Below are 21,359 nucleotides of genomic sequence, written 5' to 3' on the forward strand. Positions count from 1 at the left end.
GGTGTCACCACCACCCCAAGGTGTCCCCAGTGTCCACAAGGTGCCACCACTGAATGTCACCATGTCCTCGGTGTCCCCAAGGTGCCACCCCTGCAGTGTCACCATCTCAATAAAGTGTCCCCAAGGTGCCACCACCCTGCTGCCACTGTCCCCTAAGTGTCCCCAAGGTGCCACCACCCCCAGTACCAGCGTGTCCCCCAGGTGCCACTTCCCAGGTGTCACTGTGTCCCCAACCAAGGACATTCCCACTGGAGCCACCATGGGGGGGGGGGGGGGGTTGGGGACCCCAGGGGGACACCCTGGGGACATCGGGGGAGGGTCCAGGTGACACAGGTGACATTGGGGACCCTCACGTGACTCCAAAACCTGCCTGCCCAGGTGACACAGGAGGTGACACAGATGACATTGGGGACACTCAGGTGACCTGAAAACCTGCCTAGGTGACAGAGGTGACACAGGTGACATTAGGAACTCTCAGGTGACCCCAGGGACACTCAGGTGACACAAGAGGTGTCAGAGGTGACCCCAAAACCTGCCCAGGTGTGACACGTGACCCAGGTGACACTCAGGTGACCCCAAAACCGAACCAGGTGACCCAGGTGACATTGGTGACTCTCGGGTGATCCTGGAGGTGACACAGGTGACATTGGGGACCCCCAGGTGACACAGGAGGTGACACAGGTGACACTTGTGGTGGCTTTTCCATCCCGAGTTTATTCCGGACCCGGGGGCGACTTTTCAATATGAAAAACGAAAAAAAAAAAAAAAAAAACGGGGGAAAAAAAAAAACAAAAAACAACAACAACAACAAAAAAAAAAACCCCTAAAAACCATCCAAAAACGGGAGCGGCGACGGAAATTGGGAAAAATGCACAAAACGTGGGAAAAGTGAAACAAAAATGGGTAAAAACGGACAAGAATTGGGGAAAATGGACCAAAAATGGGTTAAAAATGACAGAAATCGGGGAAAAAAAATGAGTGAAAATCAAGGAGTATGAACCCAAAATGAGGGAAAAAGGGTAAATAACGGCTGAGGAAATATTGGGGAAAATCAACACAAAAATTGGGGAAGAGGAAGGAAAAAACTGAGAAAAAGGAATGAAAAGTTGGGAGAAAGGAACGGAATTGGGCTGAGAGTGGCTAAAAATGGGGGGAAAAAAAGCAAAAATGGGAGAAGCGGGGGAAAAAAAAAAAGAGGGGAAAAGGGTGAAAATGATGGAAAATGAAAGGGCAAAGTGGGAGGAAAATGAACCAAAAATGGAGGGAATTACAAAAAAAGGGAAAAGAATCAGAGAGAAAAAGAAAAATCGGACAGAAGTGAACAAAAATTGGGGAAAAAAAAAAGGACAGAAAAAAAGGGGAAAAATGACCCAAAATGGCGGGAATGGAGGGGGAGGGGCCGGGAGGCCACGGTGGCAGCGGGGGAGGGGTGGAGGTGACGATGATGATGAAGGTCAGCAACTCTTCCTGGGTGAGGCCGAAGGTCAAGAGCTCTGGGAGGCTCTTCCATGATGAGGGTGATGAAGATCAAGGGTTTCTCAAGGACCATGATGAAGGTCAAGAACTCTTCCATGACGATGATGAAGGTCAGCAATTCTTCCATGATGGTGATGATGATGGACAAGGCCAACTGCCCAATCACGATGAAGATCAAAGAATCTTTGAGGATGATGAAGGTCAAGGCCATGTGACCAACCACGATGAAGACCAGGGGTTCTTCCATGCTGAGGATGATGAAGATGGAAGACTCTCCAATGATGAAGGCCAGGAGCATCTGGAGGCTCTGCGAGGAGGAGGAAGATGAAGGCCAAGAACCTTTGGAGGATGATGATGAACCCTGTGGACTCTTCAACAACGATGAAGATTGTGGAGCCTTCGATGATGAACACTGGAGACTCTTCAAGGATGCTCAAGATTGGAAACTCCTCATCCATAATGAAGACTGGAGACTCCTCAAGGATGGTCAGGATTGGAAACTCTTGAACCATGATGAAGATTGGAGACTCTTCAAGGATGGTCAAGATTGGAAACTCTTCAAGGATGAAGACTGAGACTCTTCAAAGATGATAAAAATTGGAGACTCTGCAAGGATGATGAAGATGGGAGCCGTTTCAATGACCCAAGTTGGAAACTTGAATGATGATGAAGGTTGGGAACTCTTCAACGATGACCGAGATTGGAAACTCTTCAACGATGACCAAGATTGGAGACTCTTCAAGGATGAAGGTTGTAGATTCTTCAATGATGACAAGGACAAGAGACTCTTCAATGGTGATGAAGACTGGAGACTCTTCAATGACGATGAAGGTTGGGGATGCCTTGACAATGATGAACCTTTGGGGATCCTTCAATGATGACCAGAATTGGAAGCTCTGACCTTGATCAAGACTGGAAACTCTTCAAGGATGATGAAGGTTGGAGACTCTTCAACGACGATGATGATGAAGGTTGGAAAATCCTCAATGAAGGTTAGGATTGGGAACTCTGATGACAATGAAGACTGGGGACTCCTCATGGATGAAGATGACCCAATTTGGGAGCTCTGACCATGATGAATACTGGAGATTCTCAGAAGATGATGAAACCTGGGGACTGGATGATGATGATGATGAAGGCCAGGGACCGTGAGGACAATGCTGAAGACTGGGGACTCTTCCAGGGTGAACAGTGATGAAGACTGGAGACTCTTCAAGGACGAAGATGGCAAAAGTTGGGAGCTCTGACCATGATCAAGACTGGAGACTCTTCAAGGATGATGAAGGCTAAGACTCATTGATGATGATGATGAAGGCTGGAGATTCTTCCAAGTTGGTCGAGCACCATGAGGGTAACACTGAAGGCTGGGGACTCTTCCGGGATGATGATGAAGAAGGTTGAGGACCACGAGGACAATACTGGAGGTCGGGTGGGGACTCCGCTGCCACAGCCACCTGAGGCCAACGCTGACGATGACGATGGACAATGACACCCAAGGCGCCGCCCGCCGGTTTGACGCCTCTCTGGGACAGCACACCGGGAAGGAACGGGAAAGAGAGAGAGAGAGACGAAGGGACAACGCCTCAGGCCTCTTCTTCGGCCTCCTCGCCGAAATCCTCCTCCTCCTCGGCTGTGGCGTCCTGGTACTGCTGGTACTCGGACACGAGGTCGTTCATGTTGCTCTCGGCCTCGGTGAACTCCATCTCGTCCATGCCCTCGCCCGTGTACCAGTGCAGGAAGGCCTTGCGGCGGAACATGGCGGTGAACTGCTCCGAGATGCGCTTGAAGAGCTCCTGGATGGCCGTGCTGTTGCCGATGAAGGTGACGGCCATCTTGAGGCCGCGCGGCGGGATGTCGCACACGGCCGTCTTCACGTTGTTGGGGATCCACTCCACGAAGTAAGAGCTGTTCTTGTTCTGCACGTTCAGCATCTGCTCGTCCACCTCCTTCATGGACATGCGCCCTCGGAAGACGGCGGCCACGGTGAGGTAGCGGCCGTGCCGCGGGTCGCAGGCGGCCATCATGTTTTTGGCGTCGAACACTTGCTGGGTGAGCTCGGGCACGGTGAGGGCCCGATACTGCTGGCTACCCCTCGAGGTCAACGGAGCGAAGCCTGGCATGAAGAAGTGAAGCCGTGGAAAGGGCACCATGTTGACGGCCAACTTACGAAGGTCGGCGTTGAGCTGACCGGGGAACCGAAGGCAAGTGGTGACGCCGCTCATGGTGGCCGAGACCAGGTGGTTGAGATCTCCGTAAGTGGGCGTGGTCAGCTTGAGGGTGCGGAAGCAGATGTCGTAGAGCGCCTCGTTGTCGATGCAGTACGTCTCGTCCGTGTTCTCCACCAGCTGGTGAACCGACAGCGTGGCGTTGTACGGCTCCACCACCGTGTCCGACACTTTGGGCGACGGCACCACGCTGAAGGTGTTCATGATGCGATCCGGGTATTCCTCGCGGATTTTGGAGATCAGGAGCGTGCCCATGCCCGAGCCGGTGCCGCCGCCCAGGGAATGGGTGAGCTGGAAGCCCTGGAGGCAATCGCAGCTCTCGGCTTCTTTGCGCACCACGTCCAGCACCGAGTCCACCAGCTCGGCGCCTTCCGTGTAGTGACCCTTGGCCCAGTTGTTGCCGGCGCCGCTTTGGCCTGGAGGGAACAAAAAAAAAAAAAAAAAAAAAAAAAAAAAGAGTGGAAAGGTTGGGGAAGGTCTTCAATGGCTTTTGGGGATCTTCAAACCGTGTTCGGGGATGTTCAAATGGTATTTGGGGACCTTCACCTTAAGGATATTCAAAAAAACCTCTGGGACCTTTAAAGGGCCTTGAGGACCTTCAAACCCTTTCTGAGAAAACCTTTAACGCCTTTGGGACCTTCAAACATCCTTCAGGGACCTTTACTCCACCCTGAGGAACTTCAAACCATTTCTGAGGACCTTTAGTCCTCTTTGGGACCTTTGAACCACCTCTAAGAACCCTCAAACCATTTCTGGGGACCTTCAAATCACCTTAAGGACATTCAAAAAAACCTCTAGGACCTTTAAAGGGCCTTGAGGACCTTCAAACATCCTTCAGGGACCTTTACTCCACCTTGAGGAACTTCAAAATAACTCTGAGAACTTTAAACCCCTTTGGGATCCTAAACCACTTTTGGGGACCCTTAAACCCAAAGAGGGGCACCTCCAAACCAGTTTTGGGGACCTCAAAACTGCCTTGGGGAACTTCATTCCACCCTGAGGACCTTCAAACCATCTTTGTGAACCTTTAACCCCCTTTGGGACCTTCAAACCACTTCTGGAGATACTCAAATCTCCTCTGGGGACCTTCAATCCCCCCTTTGAGACCTTCAAACGACTTTTGGGGATATTCAACCCCACCTGGGAATCTTTAAACCACCTTTGGGGACGTTCAAGCAGTGTTTGGGGACGTTGAAATGATCTTTGGGGACCTTCAAACCACCTTTAGGGACCTTTAGTCCACCTTGAGGAACTTCAAATGACCTCTGAGAACCTTCAAACCATCTTTGGGGATTTTTAAACAACCTCTGGGGACCTTCAAACCACTTTTGGGGACTTTCAATTCATCTTAAGGACCTTCAAACCACCTTTAGGAGCCTTTAGTCCACCTTGAGGATCTTCAAACCACCCCTGAGAATCTCCAAACCACCTTTGAGAACCTTCAAACCACTTTTGGGGACGTTCAACCCCACTTGGGAATCTTTAAATCACCTCTGGGGACATTCAAATGGTGTGTGGGGACCTTCAGATCGATTTTGGGATCCTTCAAACCACTTTTAGGGACCTTTACTCCACCCTGAGGATCTTCAAACAACCTCTGCGAACCTTCAGAAAACCTTTGAGACTTCCAAACCACTTCTGGAAATCCTCAAATCCCCTCTAGGGACCTTCAAATGACTTCGAGAACCTTTAAACCCTCTCTGGGGACCCTCAAACCACTTCTGGTGACATTTAAACCACCTTTGGGGACCTTCAACCAACCTTGGGGACCTCCAAAGCATCTCTGAGAGCCTTCAAGCCACCTTCAGGGATCTTCAAATGGCCTTGAGGACCCTTAAACCCAACCCCTTGGGACCTCCAAACCACTTTTGGGGAACCTCAGATCTCCTCTGGGGACATTCGAATAACCTTGGGGACCTTCAAATGGCCCTGGGGACCCTAAACCACCTTTGGGGACCCTTAAATCCAACACTGGGGACCTTTAAACCACCTTTTGGGGATCTTCAAACCATCTTTGGGACATTCAAACCACTTCTGAGGATCCTCTAAACCCCTCCAGGGACCTTGAAAGGACGGAGAACCTTTAAAGCCTCTCTGGGGACCCTCAAACCACTTTGAGAACCTTAAAACCACCACTGGTGACTTGAAGAGCACTTTTGGGGACCTTAGAGACCCTCAAACAAAATTTGGGGACCTTCAAACCACCTTGGGGACCCCTCACACCACACTTGGGACCTTCAAACCATGTTGAGAACCCTCAACCCAACCTTGAAAACCCTGGAGATCTCAAAATCATCTTCTGGGCTCTTCAATGCAACCCTGAGAACCTTCAAACCATTTCTGGGGACTTCCAAACCACCTTTGGAAACCTTCAAATCACTTCCGGGATCACTGAAACCTAACCCTGAGAACCTTCAAAGGATCTTTGGGAACTTCAAACCACCTCTGGGGACTCCAGGAACCTCAAAACCACCTCAGGGAGCCTCAAAAATCTCCTCTGAGAACGTTTGAAGCAGCCCTGAAGACCCTGGGGACCCTCAGAGCACCTTTGGGGACCTCAGGGACCATCAAACCCCCTTGGGGATGCTCATCCCTACCTTGGGGACACCTGGAGATATTTAAATTCACCTTGGGGGGGAAAAACTTGAGAACCTTCACCCCCCTACCCTGAGCACATTTGGGGACCCTCAATCCACTCTTGGGGACCCCTGGGGACCTTCAACCCTACCTGGAACGACACCTGGAGACCTTCAGCCTCACCTTGGGGCCGTTTGGGGACTTTCCCCTCCCCTTAGGGGCCCTGCTGTCCCAGCTGTGTCCCCAAGTGTGTCCAGATGTCCCCCAGGCATCCCCAGGTGTATCCCAAGAACCCCCAGGTGCATCCTAGGAGCCTCCAGGTGTCCACAAATGTCCCCAGGTGTGTCCCAGACATCTCCAAATGCCCCCAAGATGTCCCAGCTGTGTCCCAGGAGCCCCCAGGTACGTTCCACGTATCTCCAGGTTTGTCCCAGGAGCCCCCAGATGATCCTCAGGTGTCCCCAAATGTCCCCAGCTGTGTCCCAGATGCCCCCAGGTACATCCCAGATATCCCCCTGGTATCCCCCAGATGTTGCCCCACATATCCCCCAGGTGTGTTCCAGCTGTCCCAGGTGCGTCCCCAGGTGTGTCCCAAATGTCCCCAGCTATCTCCAGGTGTGTCCCAGGTTTCCCCATGTATGTCCCATTGTGTCCCAAATGTCCCCTGGTGTGTCCCTAGGTATGTCCCAGGTGTGTCCCAGGTGTGTCACTCACCGAACACGAAGTTGTCGGGTCGGAAGATTTGCCCGAAGGGGCCGGAGCGAACGGAGTCCATGGTGCCGGGCTCCAGATCCACCAGGATGGCCCTGGGCACGTATTTACCTCCTGCCATTGACCAAAAACACCTGAATTTACCCCAAAATCTACCCAAAATCCACCAGGATGGCCCTGGGCACGGATTTACCTCCTGCCATTGACAAAAACACCTGGATTTACCCCAAAATCTACCCAAAATCCACCAGGATGGCCCTGGGCACGTATTTACCTCCTGCCATTGACCAAAAACACCTGAATTTACCCCAAAATCTACCCAAAATCCACCAGGATGGCCCTGGGCATGGATTTACCTCCTGCCATTGACAAAAACACCTGGATTTACCCCAAAATCTACCCAAAATCCACCAGGATGGCCCTGGGCACGTATTTACCTCCTGCCATTGACCAAAAACACCTGAATTTACCCCAAAATCTACCCAAAATCCACCAGGATGGCCCTGGGCACAGATTTACATCCTGGCATTAACCAAAACCACCTGAATTTACCCCAAAATCTACCCAAAATCCACCAGGATGACCCTGGGCTAAGATTTACATCCTAGCATTGACCAAAAACACCTGAATTTACCCCAAAATCTACCCAAAATCCACCAGGATGACCCTGGGCTAAGATTTACATCCTAGCATTGACCAAGACCACCTAAATTTACCCCAAAATCACCTCAAAATCCCCAAACTCATCTCCAACACCCTAAATTCAACCCACATCACCCCAAAACGCCCAAACTCATCCCAAATTGCCCCAAAATCCCCAAATTACCCCGAGATTCCCAATTCAGTTCAACCCACTCCAAAACAGGACAAGGTGACACTGGGGGTGTGACAGGACTGGGAATGACACTGGGATGTGACACTGAGGACAGGTGACACCAGGGTGAGACTGGGGACAGGTGACACCAGGGTGACAGGGGACAGGTGATACTGAGGATAGGTGACACTGGGGACAGGTGACAGCAGAGTGACAGTAGACAGGTGAGACTGGGGACAGGTGACACCAGGGTGAGACTGGGGACAGGCGACACCAGGGACAGGTGAGACTGGGGACAGGTGACACCAGGGTGAGACTGGGGACAGGTGAGACTGGGGACAGGTGACAGATGACACCAGGGTGACATTGGGGACAGGTGACACCAGGGACAGGTGAGACTGGGGACAGGTGACACCAGGGTGACAGGGGACAGGTGATACTGAGGATAGGTGACACTGGGGACAGGTGACACCAGGGTGAGACTGGGGACAGGCGACACCAGGGACAGGTGAGACTGGGGACAGGTGACACCAGGGTGAGACTGGGGACAGGTGAGACTGGGGACAGGTGACAGATGACACCAGGGTGACATTGGGGACAGGTGACACCAGGGACAGGTGAGACTGGGGACAGGTGACACCAGGGTGACAGGGGACAGGTGATACTGGGGATAGGTGACACTGGGTGGGAGGGCTCACAGGACTGGGGACAGCACCAGGAGGTGACACTGTGTTAACAGGACAAGGTGACATGGGGAGGGTCACAGAACTGGAGGTGACACTGGGAGGTGACAATGGACAAGGTGACGCCAAGGTGACAGTGGACAGGTGACACTGGGGTGACAGTAACACGTGACACCAAGGGGGACATCAGAGACAGGATGACAGTGGAACGGTGACACCGGGGGAGGGTCACAGGACGGGGGGGGACAGTGGGAGGTGAAAATGGACAGGTGACACCAGGGCTGACAATGGGAGGTGACACTGGAAGGAGACAGGATTGGGGTGACACTGGAAGCGTGGCAGGATTAGAGGTGACAGCATTACAGGTGGCACCAGGAGGTCCCCAAGGTAGGGGTGACAAGGTGACACTGGAGGGTTGACGCTAGGAGATGACAGGACCAGGTGACACAGGAGGGGGTGGAACTCAGGGACATAGGAGGTGACACAGGGCATGGACAAGTGACACTGGGGACAGGGTGACAATAGGGGAGTGACAATGGACAGGTGACACTGAGAACGGGGTGACAACAGTGGAGTGACAATGGAGAGGTGACACGGAGGACAGGTTCAATGGACAGGTGACACTGGGGACAGGGTGACAATGGGAAAGTGACAATGTACTGGTGACAATAGGGACAGGGTGACAACGGACAGGTGGCACTGGGGACAGGGTGACAATAGGGAGATGACAACGCAGGCAGTAAAACCACGGGGGTGATGACAGCAAAAAAAGGTGACACCATGGAGATGACAAAGTTGCATTGTAAGTGACAAAGTGACAACAAAGCAAGGTGGTAACAAAGGAAGGTGACACCAACGACACGAGGACACCAATAGGGTGACAATACACAGGTGACACCAACAGAGTGACAACAGACAGGCAACACTGGGACAGAGTAACACTGGACAGGTGACACCAATGGGGTGGTGACAATGGACAGGTGACACCGGGGGGATGACACTGCAGGAGGGTGGCACCAGTAGAAGAACACTGGGGACAGGGTGACAATGGGAACATGACAACGGACAAGTGACACTGGGGACAGAGTGACAATGAACAAGAGACACTCAGATGGGGTGGCACTGGGGGTGACAATGGACAAGTGACACTGGGAACAGGGTGACAATGGCAGGGTGAAACTGGGGAGCTGACACTGGGGACAGGCTGACACGGGACAGGTGACACTGGGGACAGGGTGACAAAAGCAGAGTGAAACTGGGGAGATGAAACTGGGGGCAGGGAGACAATGGGCAAGTGACACGGGAGGTGACAACAGACAACACTAGGGACAGAGTGACAATAGGAGGGTGACAAAGGACAGGTAACACCAGACAAGTGACACCGGGGACAGGATGACACTGGGGAGGTGACAATGAACAAGCAATACTGGGGACAGGGTGACACTGTGGGGTGACAAGGGGAAGGTGAGAGTGGACAAGTGACAATGGATAGGTGATACTGGGGACAAGATGACACTAGACAGGTGACACTGAGGACACGGTGACAACGGGCAAATGACAAAACGAGCAGTGACACCTTGGGGGTGACAAAGTGACAGCGGAGAGAGGCGACAAAGCACGGTGACACCGGGGTGGAGGAGGTGACAAATGTCAACAAGTGCCACCAAAATACCAACAACGAGTGACACAGCGAAGAGGGGGAAGGGTAGAGGAACCCTGGGGGGAGGTGACAGCTGTCCCCAAATGTCCCCAGGTGTCCCCACCTGTGGCCTCATTGTAGTAGACGCTGATGCGATCCAGCTGCAGGTCGCTGTCCCCGTGGTAGGTGCCCGTGGGGTCGATGCCGTGCTCGTCGCTGATCACCTCCCAGAACTGTGGGGACAGCAGGGACAGCTCAGGGACGGCCCACGAGGACGTTTGGGGCAAAAAAACGGCGATTTGGGGCAAAAAAAACCCCGTGATTTTATGAGGAAAAATGAGGATTTTTAAGGGGAAAAATACTGGCTTGGGGGCGTGGTCTGGGGGTAAAGGGGCGGGGCTTGTAGGGGTGGGATCAGCTGGGCCACGCCCACCCCAGACTTTATTTTGGGGAACAAATTGAAATTTTGGAGGGGAAAAAATATCAGGAATTTAAGGAAGAAAAATAATGAATTTTAGGAGAAACTGGGGTTTTGGGAAGCAAAATAGGGGTTAGGGGCGTGGTCTGAGGATAAAGGGGTGGGGCTTGTAGGGGGTGGGATCAGCTTGGCCACGCCCACCCCAGACTCCATTTTTAAGGGGGGGGTGGAAAATGGAATTTTGGGGAAAAACAATGAGAATTTCACAGGAAAAAGGAAATTCTGAGTTTAGGGGGAAAAATGAATTTTGGGGTGGGAAATGGGGGGTGGGGTTAAAGGGGTGGAGCTTGTGGGGGCAGGACAGGCTGGGCCACACCCACCCCAGACCCTATTTTGGAGATAAAAACAGAATTTTTGGGGAAAAAAAAAATCAGGCTTTTGAAAGAAAAAAAAAAAAATTGGGATTTTAGGGGAAAAAAGGAATTTTAGGGTGGTAAATGCAGTTTGTGGGTGTGGTCTACGATTAAAGGGGTGGGGCTTGCAGGGGTGGGACCACACCCACGCCAGATCCCATTTTGGGGAAAAAAAATGTGAATTGAGAAAAAAATTATCAGGATTTTTGGAGAAGAAAAAAATTACGATTTTTAGGGGACTTAAAAAGAATTTTGGGGTGGGAAATGGGGGGTGTGGCAGGCTGGGCCACACCCACCTCCATCTCCATTTTGGGGGGGGGGGGGGGGCAGAAATTTTGAATTTTGGAAAAAAAAAATCAGGATTTCAGGGGAAAAAAAAAAGATATTTTAGGTGAAAGAAGGAATTTTGGGGCGTGGTCTGGTCATATATGGGGCGGGGCTTAAGGAGAGGGTGGGGCCAAATCCCTTTGTTCCACCTCAAAACCCAGTTTTAGGGGAGAAAATGAGGATTTTTGGGGCAAATAAAAACAACAAAAAAAAATTTAGAACAAAATCCAGCAATTGAAAGACTTAAATTAAATTTTAGAAGAAAAAAAAAATCAGATTGTAAAGGAAATTGGGGGCGTGGCCTGGCTTAAAGGGGTGGGACACTTTGCTACACCCAAGCATCGCTTTGGGGACAAAAAAAAGGGATTTTAGGTCATTTTAGCAATAATCAGAACTGAATCTGACCCCACCCACCTCCCCTAGGCCACGGTTTTGGGGTAAAATCGATCAATTCAGGAAATTAAATTAATTTGGAGGCGTGGCCAATTAAGGAAAGAGACCTCCCCCACAACCTGGATAAGTTTTTGGGTTCAAAAATGAGGATTTTGGAGGCTTTAAAAATAAATTTCATGCGTGATCAGGTCCTAAAAGAGTGAAGCCACAACCTGCAGTGACTCTACAGCTTTTTTTAAGGTAAAAAAGGTGATTTTTAGGATTTTTTTTTACGATTTGGGGCATGGTTAAAGGGAGGGGGCGTGGCCAGAGCGGCGAGGCCACGCCCCTTCAAAAGGGCGGGAACGCGAGAAAATGGCGGCAAACGGTGAAAATTCAAAAAAAAAAAAAACTAAATACAATAAAAAAATCGGGTTTTAGACCCCAAAATGACAATTTCTACACCCAAAATCGCCTCGGGGCAGGATCTAAACTTTGTATTTTACGGTAAAATTGCAAAAATTTGGGGTTTTGGGGTTAAAATAGGGTCGGGAAAAGTGAGGGGGGGAGCATGGTCAGAGGGGAAAATGAGGTGGAAAATTGAGATTTTGGGGTTGAAAGGAAGAAGCGAGGCAAAAAAAAAATTGAGATTTTTGGATTGTGGAGGGGAAAAATGGGGTTTAAGTAAAAATTTGGGTTAAAAAGAGGAAATTTGGGGGTGAAAATTAGAAAAAATTGGTGGTTTGGGGTTGTGAAAAAGAAGAAGTTAAAAAATATAATTTTGGGCCAAGGGAAAAAAAAAAGATTAAAAAATATTAATTTTTGGAACTGAGAAAGAAAAAGGAAATAAAACCAGGCTTGAGGTAAAAAAAACCAGAACAATAAATGGGTTCAAAATGCTGGTTTTGGAGCTGGCAAAATGATTTGGTTAAAATTCAGAATTTTGGGCAAAATGGGTTAAAAACAAAAGATTTTGGGGCTGATTGGACAAACGGGTTAAAAAAAGGGCGTTTTGTGGATTGTAGGAAAAAAATAGAAAAAAAAAATTTGCGGGTAAAAATTTGAGATTTTTGGGCAAAAACTTTGAGAGATTAAATTCAGATAAAATATTCAGCATTTTTTGGTTTAAAAAACGGCATTTCAGAACGCAATGGGTTAAAATTACTTTTTTTTAATGTGGGTTTGGGGCAGAAATTGAGGATTTAGCGACAGAAAAACAGATTATGAAGGAAAAATATAAAAGGGTAAAAACTGTAAATTTTGGGGGAAAAAAATGCAGTTTTGGAGCTAAATTTTTTTTTTTGAAAACAAATTGGACTTTTTAAACGATAATATTTTTTCTAAGGTCGAAAACTTATTTTTTTTCGCTTCAAAATCCAAATTTTTGTACCTGGAGATTTAAAAACATTCCCATTTCAAGGGTTAAAAAGTCGAATTTGAGGCGTTTTAGAGAACAAAGATTTCAGTGCGGGGCAGGAAATGGAAATTTAAGGGGCAGGAAATGCGGGCTGGAGACACAAAGAGACAGATTTGGGGCTGAAAATGGCGATTTTTGGATATAAATTACATTTAAAAAATAAAAAAAACAAAAAAAAAAATCGTGTTAAATGGGGTTGTTTTCAGGCAAAAAACCAACAATTTAAGGGAAAAAAAAGAAAGATTTTTGAAGCAGCGAAATTAGAGTGATCTGAATTGTAAATTAGGAGACCTAAAACAATCTTTTTTCTGGGTAAAAATTATCGGTTTGTCCTAAAAAAAATCGATTTGAAATAAATGCAGATTTTGAAGCAAAAATTGTGGTTTTGGGGTTAAAAAAAAAGCGGCTTTGGGAGCACAAAGCTGCGATTCTTCCCCCGAACCTCCATTTTGGGGCTGGAAACCTCCATTTTAGGGCTGGAAATTCCCTCCGAGCTGCAAAAAAATCCGATTTTAACCCAAAATTATCCTTTAAAAATAATAAATCCTTCACTTTTTCCTCTTCAAAATCCAATTTTCGGGGGTAAAAATCTTGATTTTCCACAGGAAATGTTATTTTGTAGAACAAAGATGCTGAGCTGCAGCTCCCAAGCTCCATTTTGGGGCTGGAAATAAAAAGGTTTTTAGGAGGAGGAAAAAGCTGCATTTTAATAACAACAAAAAAAACCTAATCAACCACAAAAAAAATATTTTAAGCCAAAATATACGTATTTTAAGAGTTAAACTGGTTTTTTGGGAAATAAATTTATGTATTTTTAGGGGTAAAAAGGTCATTTTAGGGCACAAAGATGATACAGAGAAAGGAAAATATTAATTTTGGGGATACATACAGTAATTTAAAGACCTAAAATTAACATTAAAAAAAATATATCAAAGATCCCAAGTTTTTTATCATAAAACCTCGTAACTTAAAGCTTTAAAAAAATCCATTTTCTTGCGGTCGTTTTGGGACAAAAAAAAATTATCTTATTTTTAAGAAAAAAAAAAAAGGCCACGCGCCTCATATTCAGAGACTACAATTTTTTTATTATAGGGATTAAAACAAATTTTATTGGATTAAATTCTCCCATTTTCGGGTCTTACCCTTCCCGGGCGTCACGCCCTCGTTGAGGGTCAAAAAAAAAAAAAAATCTTTATTTGGAGACACAAAAATCTGCATTTTTGAGGTAAAAATTAGACGATTTTACCGATAAATAGCGCATTTTAGAGGAGAAAATACAGGATTTTGAGGTGGAAACAATCAATTCCGAGTCTGAAAAAAAGCACCACTTAAAATAAGATGTTAAAAAAATCCGAAACTAATCAAGTGTTAGATTCAATTCGGATTAAATTAATGCAAAAACAAATAATTTGGGGTTAAAATCCTTTAATTTGAGGCTCTTCGCCGCCATTTTGGCGCCTTCCCCGCCCATCCTCGCTAAGACCCCCTCGATTTGGGTTAAAAAACAGCAAATTGCAACTAAATTTTTTTTAAATACCGATTTAAAATCGGTTAAAAAAATATTTCTATTACAACACCCCAAAAAAGGCGATTTTAAGGCGAAACCGCCGCGTTTCGGGGCCGCCGCCCTGAGCCGCCATTTTGCGGCCGCGTGAGGGGGGGAGCGCGTTCGCGGACGGAAAATCCTCATTTAGCACCAAAATTTCCTCATTTACACCCCAAAACCACACAAACCGACACCGCCTCCTTCCCTCAGAGCTGATTTTTTAGCCCCAAAACGCCGATTTAGGGGTAAAATCCTCCCTTTTTGGGACACCCTTTGTCTTGGCGCGCGGGGGGGTGGAGGGGGGGGTCTTAAAGGGGCAACGGCGTGGCGGCGGGGAAGGAGGTGGGGCCCGGCCCGCTCACCTTAGCGCCGATCTGGTTGCCGCATTGGCCCGCCTGGATGTGCACGATCTCCCTCATGGCGGAGGCTGACGGGGGCGGCTCGGGCCCACCCGGACGGCGCGGAGGCGCTTAGAGAAATGAATAGGAAAAAAAAGGAAAGAGGCGGTGCGGCCCCTTTAAGAACGGAGCAAAAGCGCGAACGCGGCAAAGACGAAAATGGCGGCCGCGGCGGCACCGCGCGCGCTCATATAGGACAAAGCCGAGGCTCCCATTGGTCGACACCGCCCGCTTGTAGCCCTTCTATTGGTTAATGATGCTGTCATTCTAAGTTCCTGAGCTTCCATTGGTCTAAATGTCCTTTAAGCCCCTCCCTCCGGCGCTCTGGCTCCCTCGGAGGACCGCCCCGCACCGTCTCTGTGGTCTGGTGATGATTGACAACCCCCATAGCCAATAGAAAACGCGAATGGGCGTCAGCGCGCGGAGGGTGCAGCCAATGGGAACGCGGGGGGCGGGGCCTGGCGGTGATGGCGCGGGAGGGGTGAGCGGGGGGGGGGGCTGGGGCCGCTTTTGGGGGTACCTAAGGGAATTTTGGGGCAATTTGGGGGGATTTTGGTTCCGGGGGGGTTTTGCGGTCTCCAGGAAGGATTTTCGGGTCACAGAGAGGGTTGTAGCGGTCCTTGGTGGATGTCGGAGCCTCGGGAGGCAGTTTTGGTGTGTTCCTGAGGGAGATTGAGGCGGGTGGTCTTTGAGGGGAGATGGAGGTTCCTGAGGAAAGTTTGGTGTTCCTGAGGGACGTTTGGGGGCTTGGTTTGAGAATTTGGGGTTCCGGAGAGAAATTTGGGGCTTCCTGAAGGGATTTAGGGGTCCCTGAGGGAATTTGAGGTTCAATGAGGGAAGTTTGGGATCTGTGAGAGGGTTGAAGCTTCCTGAGAGGATTTTGGGGTTCTTGACGAGAACTGGCGGTTCTGAGGGAATTTGAGGTTCCTGTGGGGGGGTTTAGGGTTCCTGAGGGAATTGGGGGTTTCTGAGGGACGTTTTGGGGTTCTCTGAGGGAACTTGAGGTTTCTGAGCGACGTTTGGGGTTCCATGAGGGATTTGGGGGTTCATGAAGGGGTTTTGGGGGTTCTGAGAGGGAGTTGGGGGTTCCATGAAGGAATTTGGGGTTCCTAAAGGGAATTTGGTGTTCCTGAAGGGAGTTTGGGGATTCCATGAGGTGGGTTGGGGTTCCCTGGGGGGGATTTCAGGTCTCTTGGGGGATCCTTGTGGGATTTTGGGACATCTGGGTGAAGCTTGGGGAGATTTTGGGGTTCCCCGGGTCGGTTTGTGGGGCAGTTTGGGGGGTCCCGGGCAGGGGGTTTGGAGTTTCTGGGGTGCTTTGGATCCTTTGGGGATCTCTGGGAGATTTGGGGGAGATTCCTCAGATAATCTGGGTGGATCCTGGGATGGTTTAGGGGGATATGGGGGGGTTTGGGAGTTCTGGGGGTGTCCCTGGAACAGTTTGGGGCCATTTTGGGGGTCCCTGTTGAGGTTTTTGGGGTCCTTGGGGAAATTTGGGGGGGTTCCTGGGAGTTTTGGCACTTTTGGTTCATTCTTGGGCTCCTTGGGGGGATTTTGGGGGGGTCCCAAAACTCCCCAACCCCCCCCCCCCCTTTGCAGGGCCCTGGAGGATCCAGCTGTGCTCCCAGATGATGGGGCCCCCCAAAAACGCCTTCCCTGCCCCCAGAACACGCCAGATGTGGCCAGGGAGGGGCCAGATCCAGATGTTGGGGACCCGAAAACACCCAGAGCTACCCAGGACGCCTCGGAGGCACCAGATGTGGCGGCAGAAACCCTGAATCCAGATGTTCTGTGGGCCAAAAATGGGCGTGGGGTGCTGCGGGTGGACAGCGACGCAGATGTGGAGGAGGAGGAGGGGCCGGATCCAGATGTGGGGCCCCCAAAATGGCTCAAAATGACCCAAAACGTGCCCGAAACTCCAGGTGTGGGGCTGAGGCCCACAAATCCAGATGTTCTGTGGGCCAAAAATGGGCGTGGGATGCTGCTGGTGGAGAGCGACGCAGATGTGGAGGACGACACGGATCCAGATGTGGAGGCCCCGGAACGACTGAAAACGACCCAAAACATCCCAGAAACTCCAGATGTGGCAGCAAAGACCCCAAATCCAGATGTTTTGGGCCCAAAAACGCCGTGTGGGGTGCGGCTGGTGGACAGCGATACAGATGTGGAGGCTGACACAGATCCAGATGTGCAGCCCCCAAAAAGGAGCAGAGTGACCCCAAACACGCCTGGGATTCCAGATGTGGAGACCCCAAATCCAGCTGTGGAAAGGCCTGAAGTCGCACACTGGGCGCTGCTGGTGGAGAGCGACACAGATGTGGAGGAGGATCCAGATGTGCAGCCCCAAAAACAGCTCGGAGTGACCCAAAACGTGCCGGAAACTCCAGGTGTGGCCGGCCCCACACTCCGCCCCCAGCTGCTGCTGGTGGACAGTGATACAGACGTGGAGGACAACGTGGATCCAGATGTGCAGTCCCGGAAAAGGCTCAGAGTGCCCCGAAAGGTGCCCAGAACTCCAGATGTGGGGGTAGAGACCCCAAATCCAGCTGTGGAAAGGCCCAAAATCGGGCACGGGACGCTGGTGGTGGACAGCGACACAGATGTGGAGGAGGATCCAGGTGTGCGGCCGCAAAAACGGCTCGGGATGACCCAACACGTGCCGGAAACGCCAGATGTGTGGCTGGCGACTCCAAATCCAGATGTGCTGGGCCCCGAAATCAGGAGCCAGGCGCTGGTGGTGGACAGCGACACAGATGTGGAGGAGAATCCAGATGTGGAGCCCCTGGAACGACTGAAAAATACCCAAAATGTGCCTGAAACTCTAGATGTGGCCGCAAAGGCCCCAGATCCAGATGTTTTGGTCCCCAAATTCAGGAGCCCGGCGCTGCTGGTGGACAGCGACACAGATGTTGAGGAGGAGGGGCCAAATCCAGATGTTGAGCCCCCCAAAAAGCTCCGAACGGCCCCAGATGTGCCTGAAATCCCAGATGTGCGGCTGAAGACCCCAAATCCAGATGTTGGGCCCACCAAGAATGGGTGTCCGGCACCGCTGGGTGACAGCGACACAGATGTGGAAGAGGAGGGGCCGGATACAGATGTTGGATCCCAAAAAAGACCAAAGCCAGCCCCAGACGTGCCCGAGGCTCCAGATGTGAGGTCAAAAAGGCCAAATCCGGATGTTTGGGGCAGAGGGATCAGGTGTGGGGCACTGCTGGAGGACAGCGAGACAGATGTGGAGGAGGGGGAGGGGGAAGAGGCCGATCCAGATGTGCGGCCCTCAGAAAGACGGAAAACAACCCAAAACCTGCCCGGAACTCCCGATGTACCCGCACAGGCCCCAGATCCAGCTGTTGGAGGCCCTGAATCCAGATGTGGAGCCCCGGTGGTGGAGAGCAACACAGATGTGGAGGAGGAGCCGGGGCCAGATGTGCCGCCCTCAAAAAGACAGAAAACGACCCAAAACATGCCCAGAACTCCAGATGTGGAGGAGGAAGGGGAGTCAGATCCAGATGTGGCCACCCAGCTGTTCCTCTTCCCAAATCCAGATGATGGGAGCCCAGAACGACTCAAAATGACCCAGAACCCACCCAAAATTCCAGATGTGGAGGAGGAAGAGGGGTTGGACTCAGATGTGGCCACCCAGCTGTTCCTCTCCCCAAATCCAGATGTTGGGAGGCCAAAACGACTCCAAATTACCCAGAACCCACCCAAAATTCCAGATGTGGAGGAGGAGTCGTCAGATCCAGATGTGGCCACCCAGCCGTTCCTGCCCTCCCCAGATGTTGGGGGCCCTGAAATGCCCCCAAAGGACGCCAAAATTCCAGATGTGGAGGGGCGGCCCTCCCTGCATCCAGATGTGGCCACCCAGCTGTTCCTGCCTCTAAACCCAGATGTTGGGAGCCCCAAACACCTCAAAATTATCCAGAACCCACTTAAAATTCCAGATGTGGAGGTGAAAACCCCAGATCCAGATGTAGAGGAGGAGGACTCTGATCCAGACATGGCCACCCAGCTGTTCCTCTCCCCAAATCCAGATGTTGGGAGTACAAAACACCTGAAAATTACCCAGAACTGTCCCAAAATTCGAGATGTGGAGGAGGAAGAGGGGTTGGACCCAGATGTGGCCACCCAGCTGTTCCTCTCCCCAAATCCAGATGTTTGGAACCCCAAACAACTCCAAATTACCCCAAAACCACCTAAAAGTCCAGATGTGGAGGTGAGAATCCCAGATCCAGACGTGGAGGAGGAGTCGGATCCAGATGTGGCCACCCAGCCGTTCCTGCCCTCCCCAGATGTTGGGAGCCCAGAAAGCCCCAAAACGCCCCCAAAGGACCCCAGAATTCCAGATGTGAAGGGGCGGCCCTCCTCAGATCCAGATGTGGCCACCCAGCTGTTCCTGCCCCCAAATCCAGATGTTGGGAGCCCAAAACACCTCAAGATCACCCAGAACCCACCTAAAATTCCAGATGTAGAGGAGGAGGAGGAGGAGTCTGATCCAGATGTGGCCACCCAGCTGTTCCTCTCCCCAAATCCAGATGCTGGGAGCCCAAAGCAACTCAAAGTGACGCAGAACCATCCCAAAATTCCAGATGTGGAGGAGGAAGGGGAGCCGGATCCAGATGTGGCCACCCAGCTGTTCCTGCCCCGGGTTCCAGATGTGGAAGCCTGCCCGAGTCCAGATGTTCCGGGCCCAAACCAACCCCAAACGGCCCCCAATTACCCCGCAATTCCAGATGTGTGGGCGGGGACCCCAGATCCAGATGTGGATGGGGAGGAGGACTTTGCTGTGGCCACCCAGCTGTTCCTGCCCCCCGATCCAGATGTTGGGCCGCCAAAAACACCCAAGGCTCCCCAAGGACCGCCCGAAATTCCAGATGTGGTGGCGGGGACCCCAGATCCAGATGTGCAGGGGCCAGGAAGCCCCAAAACGGCCCCGAGGGAGCCCCCGGATCCAGATGTGGAGCCGACCCCAAATCCAGATGTTGGGGATCCCCCGGGCCCCGCCCAGGAGGGCGCTGAAGCTCCGCCCACCCCACAGGTGAATTTTGGGGGGGTCCCGGGTGGGATCTGGGGGGAATTTGGGAGGTTCAGGTGAATTTTGGGGTATCCAAGGGACTTTTGGGGTGAATTTGGGAGATCTTGGGGGATCCCTGGAAGGATTTTGGGGTGAATTTGGGGTTCCCAGGTGAATTTTTGGGGTTCCAGGTGATTTTTGGGGGGAATTTTGGTGTTCCCAGGTGAATTTTTTGGGGGGGGTTCCAGGTGGAATTTGGGGGGGGGGGTCTCCGGTGGAATTTTTGGGGTGAATTTTTGAGAGATTTTGGGGTTTCCCAGGTGAATTTTTGGGGGTCCCCAGGTGGATTTTTGTGGTGTCCCAGGTGCATTTTTTGGGATTCTGGGTGGAATTTGGGGAGTTCCTGGGAGGATTTTGGGGGTGAATTTGGGGGACTCTGGGATTCCCAGGTGAATTTTTGGGGTGAATTTGGGGGATTTTGGCATTCTCAGGTGAATTTTTGGGGTCTCCAGGTGGAATTCTGGAGTGAATTTGGAGAATTTGGGGGAGGTCCCAGGTGGATTTTGGGGTGTCCCAGGTGGATCTTTTGGGTTTCCGGGTGCATTTTGGGGAGTCCCTGGGAGGATTTTAGGGGGAATTTGGAAAATTTTGGAGGGTCCTTGGGAGAATTTGGGGGTGAATTTGAGGGATTTTGGGGGTCCCCAGGTGAATTTTTGGGGTGAATTTGGGGGTCCCAGGTGAATTTAGGGTTCCCAGGCAGATTTTGGGGTGAATTTCAGAGATTTTTGGGGGGGGTTCAAGGTGGAATTTTGGGGGTGAATTTGGGGGATTTTGGGGTTTCCCAGGTGAATTTCGGGGTGAATTTTGGGGATTTCAGGGTTCTCGGGTGAGTTTTGGCATTCTAAGGTGAATTTTGGGGGTTCTCAGGTGAATTTTGGGGTTCCCAGGTGAATTTTTGGGGTTCTCAGGTGAATTTTGGGGCTCCCATTCCATGTTGGGGTCCCCACCTTGGCCCCTCCCCCCCAGGTTCGGCGCAGTCAGCGATTGGCTGAGAGCAGAGGGGGAGGGGCCTGTCCTGGCCCGGCCCCCACCCCGAGCTCCAAACCCCGCCCCCAGAGGAGACAGAGCCAATCACGTCCTGGTCTTGGAGAGGCCACGCCCTCTGTGGCCATAAAAGGAAATGGGCGGGGCTCAGCATCGGCCCCGCCCCCGCAGGAGGAAGAACCAGCAGGGGGCGCCAACAGCCGGCTCCGCCCCCAGAGAGCGCCAGGCCCCGCCCACATCCGGGTAAGGACCAGTACGGACCAGTACAGACCGGTACGGACCAGT

The 21,359-nt window shown here is 51.1% G+C and overlaps 1 protein-coding gene across 5 annotated transcripts; it reads right to left on the reverse strand.

The window, feature by feature from the left end:
* Nucleotides 1-3,059: 3,059 nt before the first annotated feature.
* Nucleotides 3,060-15,151, reverse strand: TUBB (tubulin beta class I). 5 transcript variants are annotated; one of them, XM_062512290.1, is made up of 5 exons: nucleotides 14,981-15,151; nucleotides 10,250-10,358; nucleotides 6,993-7,103; nucleotides 4,026-4,117; nucleotides 3,060-3,419 (listed from the first exon to the last, which is right to left on the reverse strand). In XM_062512290.1, exons 1-5 carry the CDS (start codon nucleotides 15,035-15,037, stop codon nucleotides 3,060-3,062), a joined length of 729 nt encoding a protein of 242 aa, XP_062368274.1. In that variant the 5' UTR covers nucleotides 15,038-15,151. The 5 variants fall into 5 exon arrangements, with proteins under 5 accessions (XP_062368274.1, XP_062368271.1, XP_062368270.1 ...); XM_062512287.1 differs by adding an exon at nucleotides 7,693-7,695 and having other exon boundaries at nucleotides 3,060-4,117; XM_062512286.1 differs by having other exon boundaries at nucleotides 3,060-4,117.
* Between the last annotated feature and the right edge of the window lie 6,208 nt (nucleotides 15,152-21,359).

Source organism: Cinclus cinclus, chromosome 35, assembly GCF_963662255.1.
Source record: "Cinclus cinclus chromosome 35, bCinCin1.1, whole genome shotgun sequence".
Lineage (NCBI taxonomy): Eukaryota > Metazoa > Chordata > Aves > Passeriformes > Cinclidae > Cinclus > Cinclus cinclus.

Excerpts from the sequence above, each read along its gene's own strand:
- TUBB (XM_062512287.1), bottom strand. The coding sequence starts at position 15,037 with ATGAGGGAGATCGTGCACATCCAGGCGGGCCAATGCGGCAACCAGATC. Across the intron at positions 10,359-14,980 it reads GCAACCAGATCGGCGCTAAG|TTCTGGGAGGTGATCAGCGA; the intron begins GTGAGCGGGCCG and ends CTGTCCCCACAG. Across the intron at positions 4,118-6,992 it reads ACCCGACAACTTCGTGTTCG|GCCAAAGCGGCGCCGGCAAC; the intron begins GTGAGTGACACA and ends TGTTCCCTCCAG.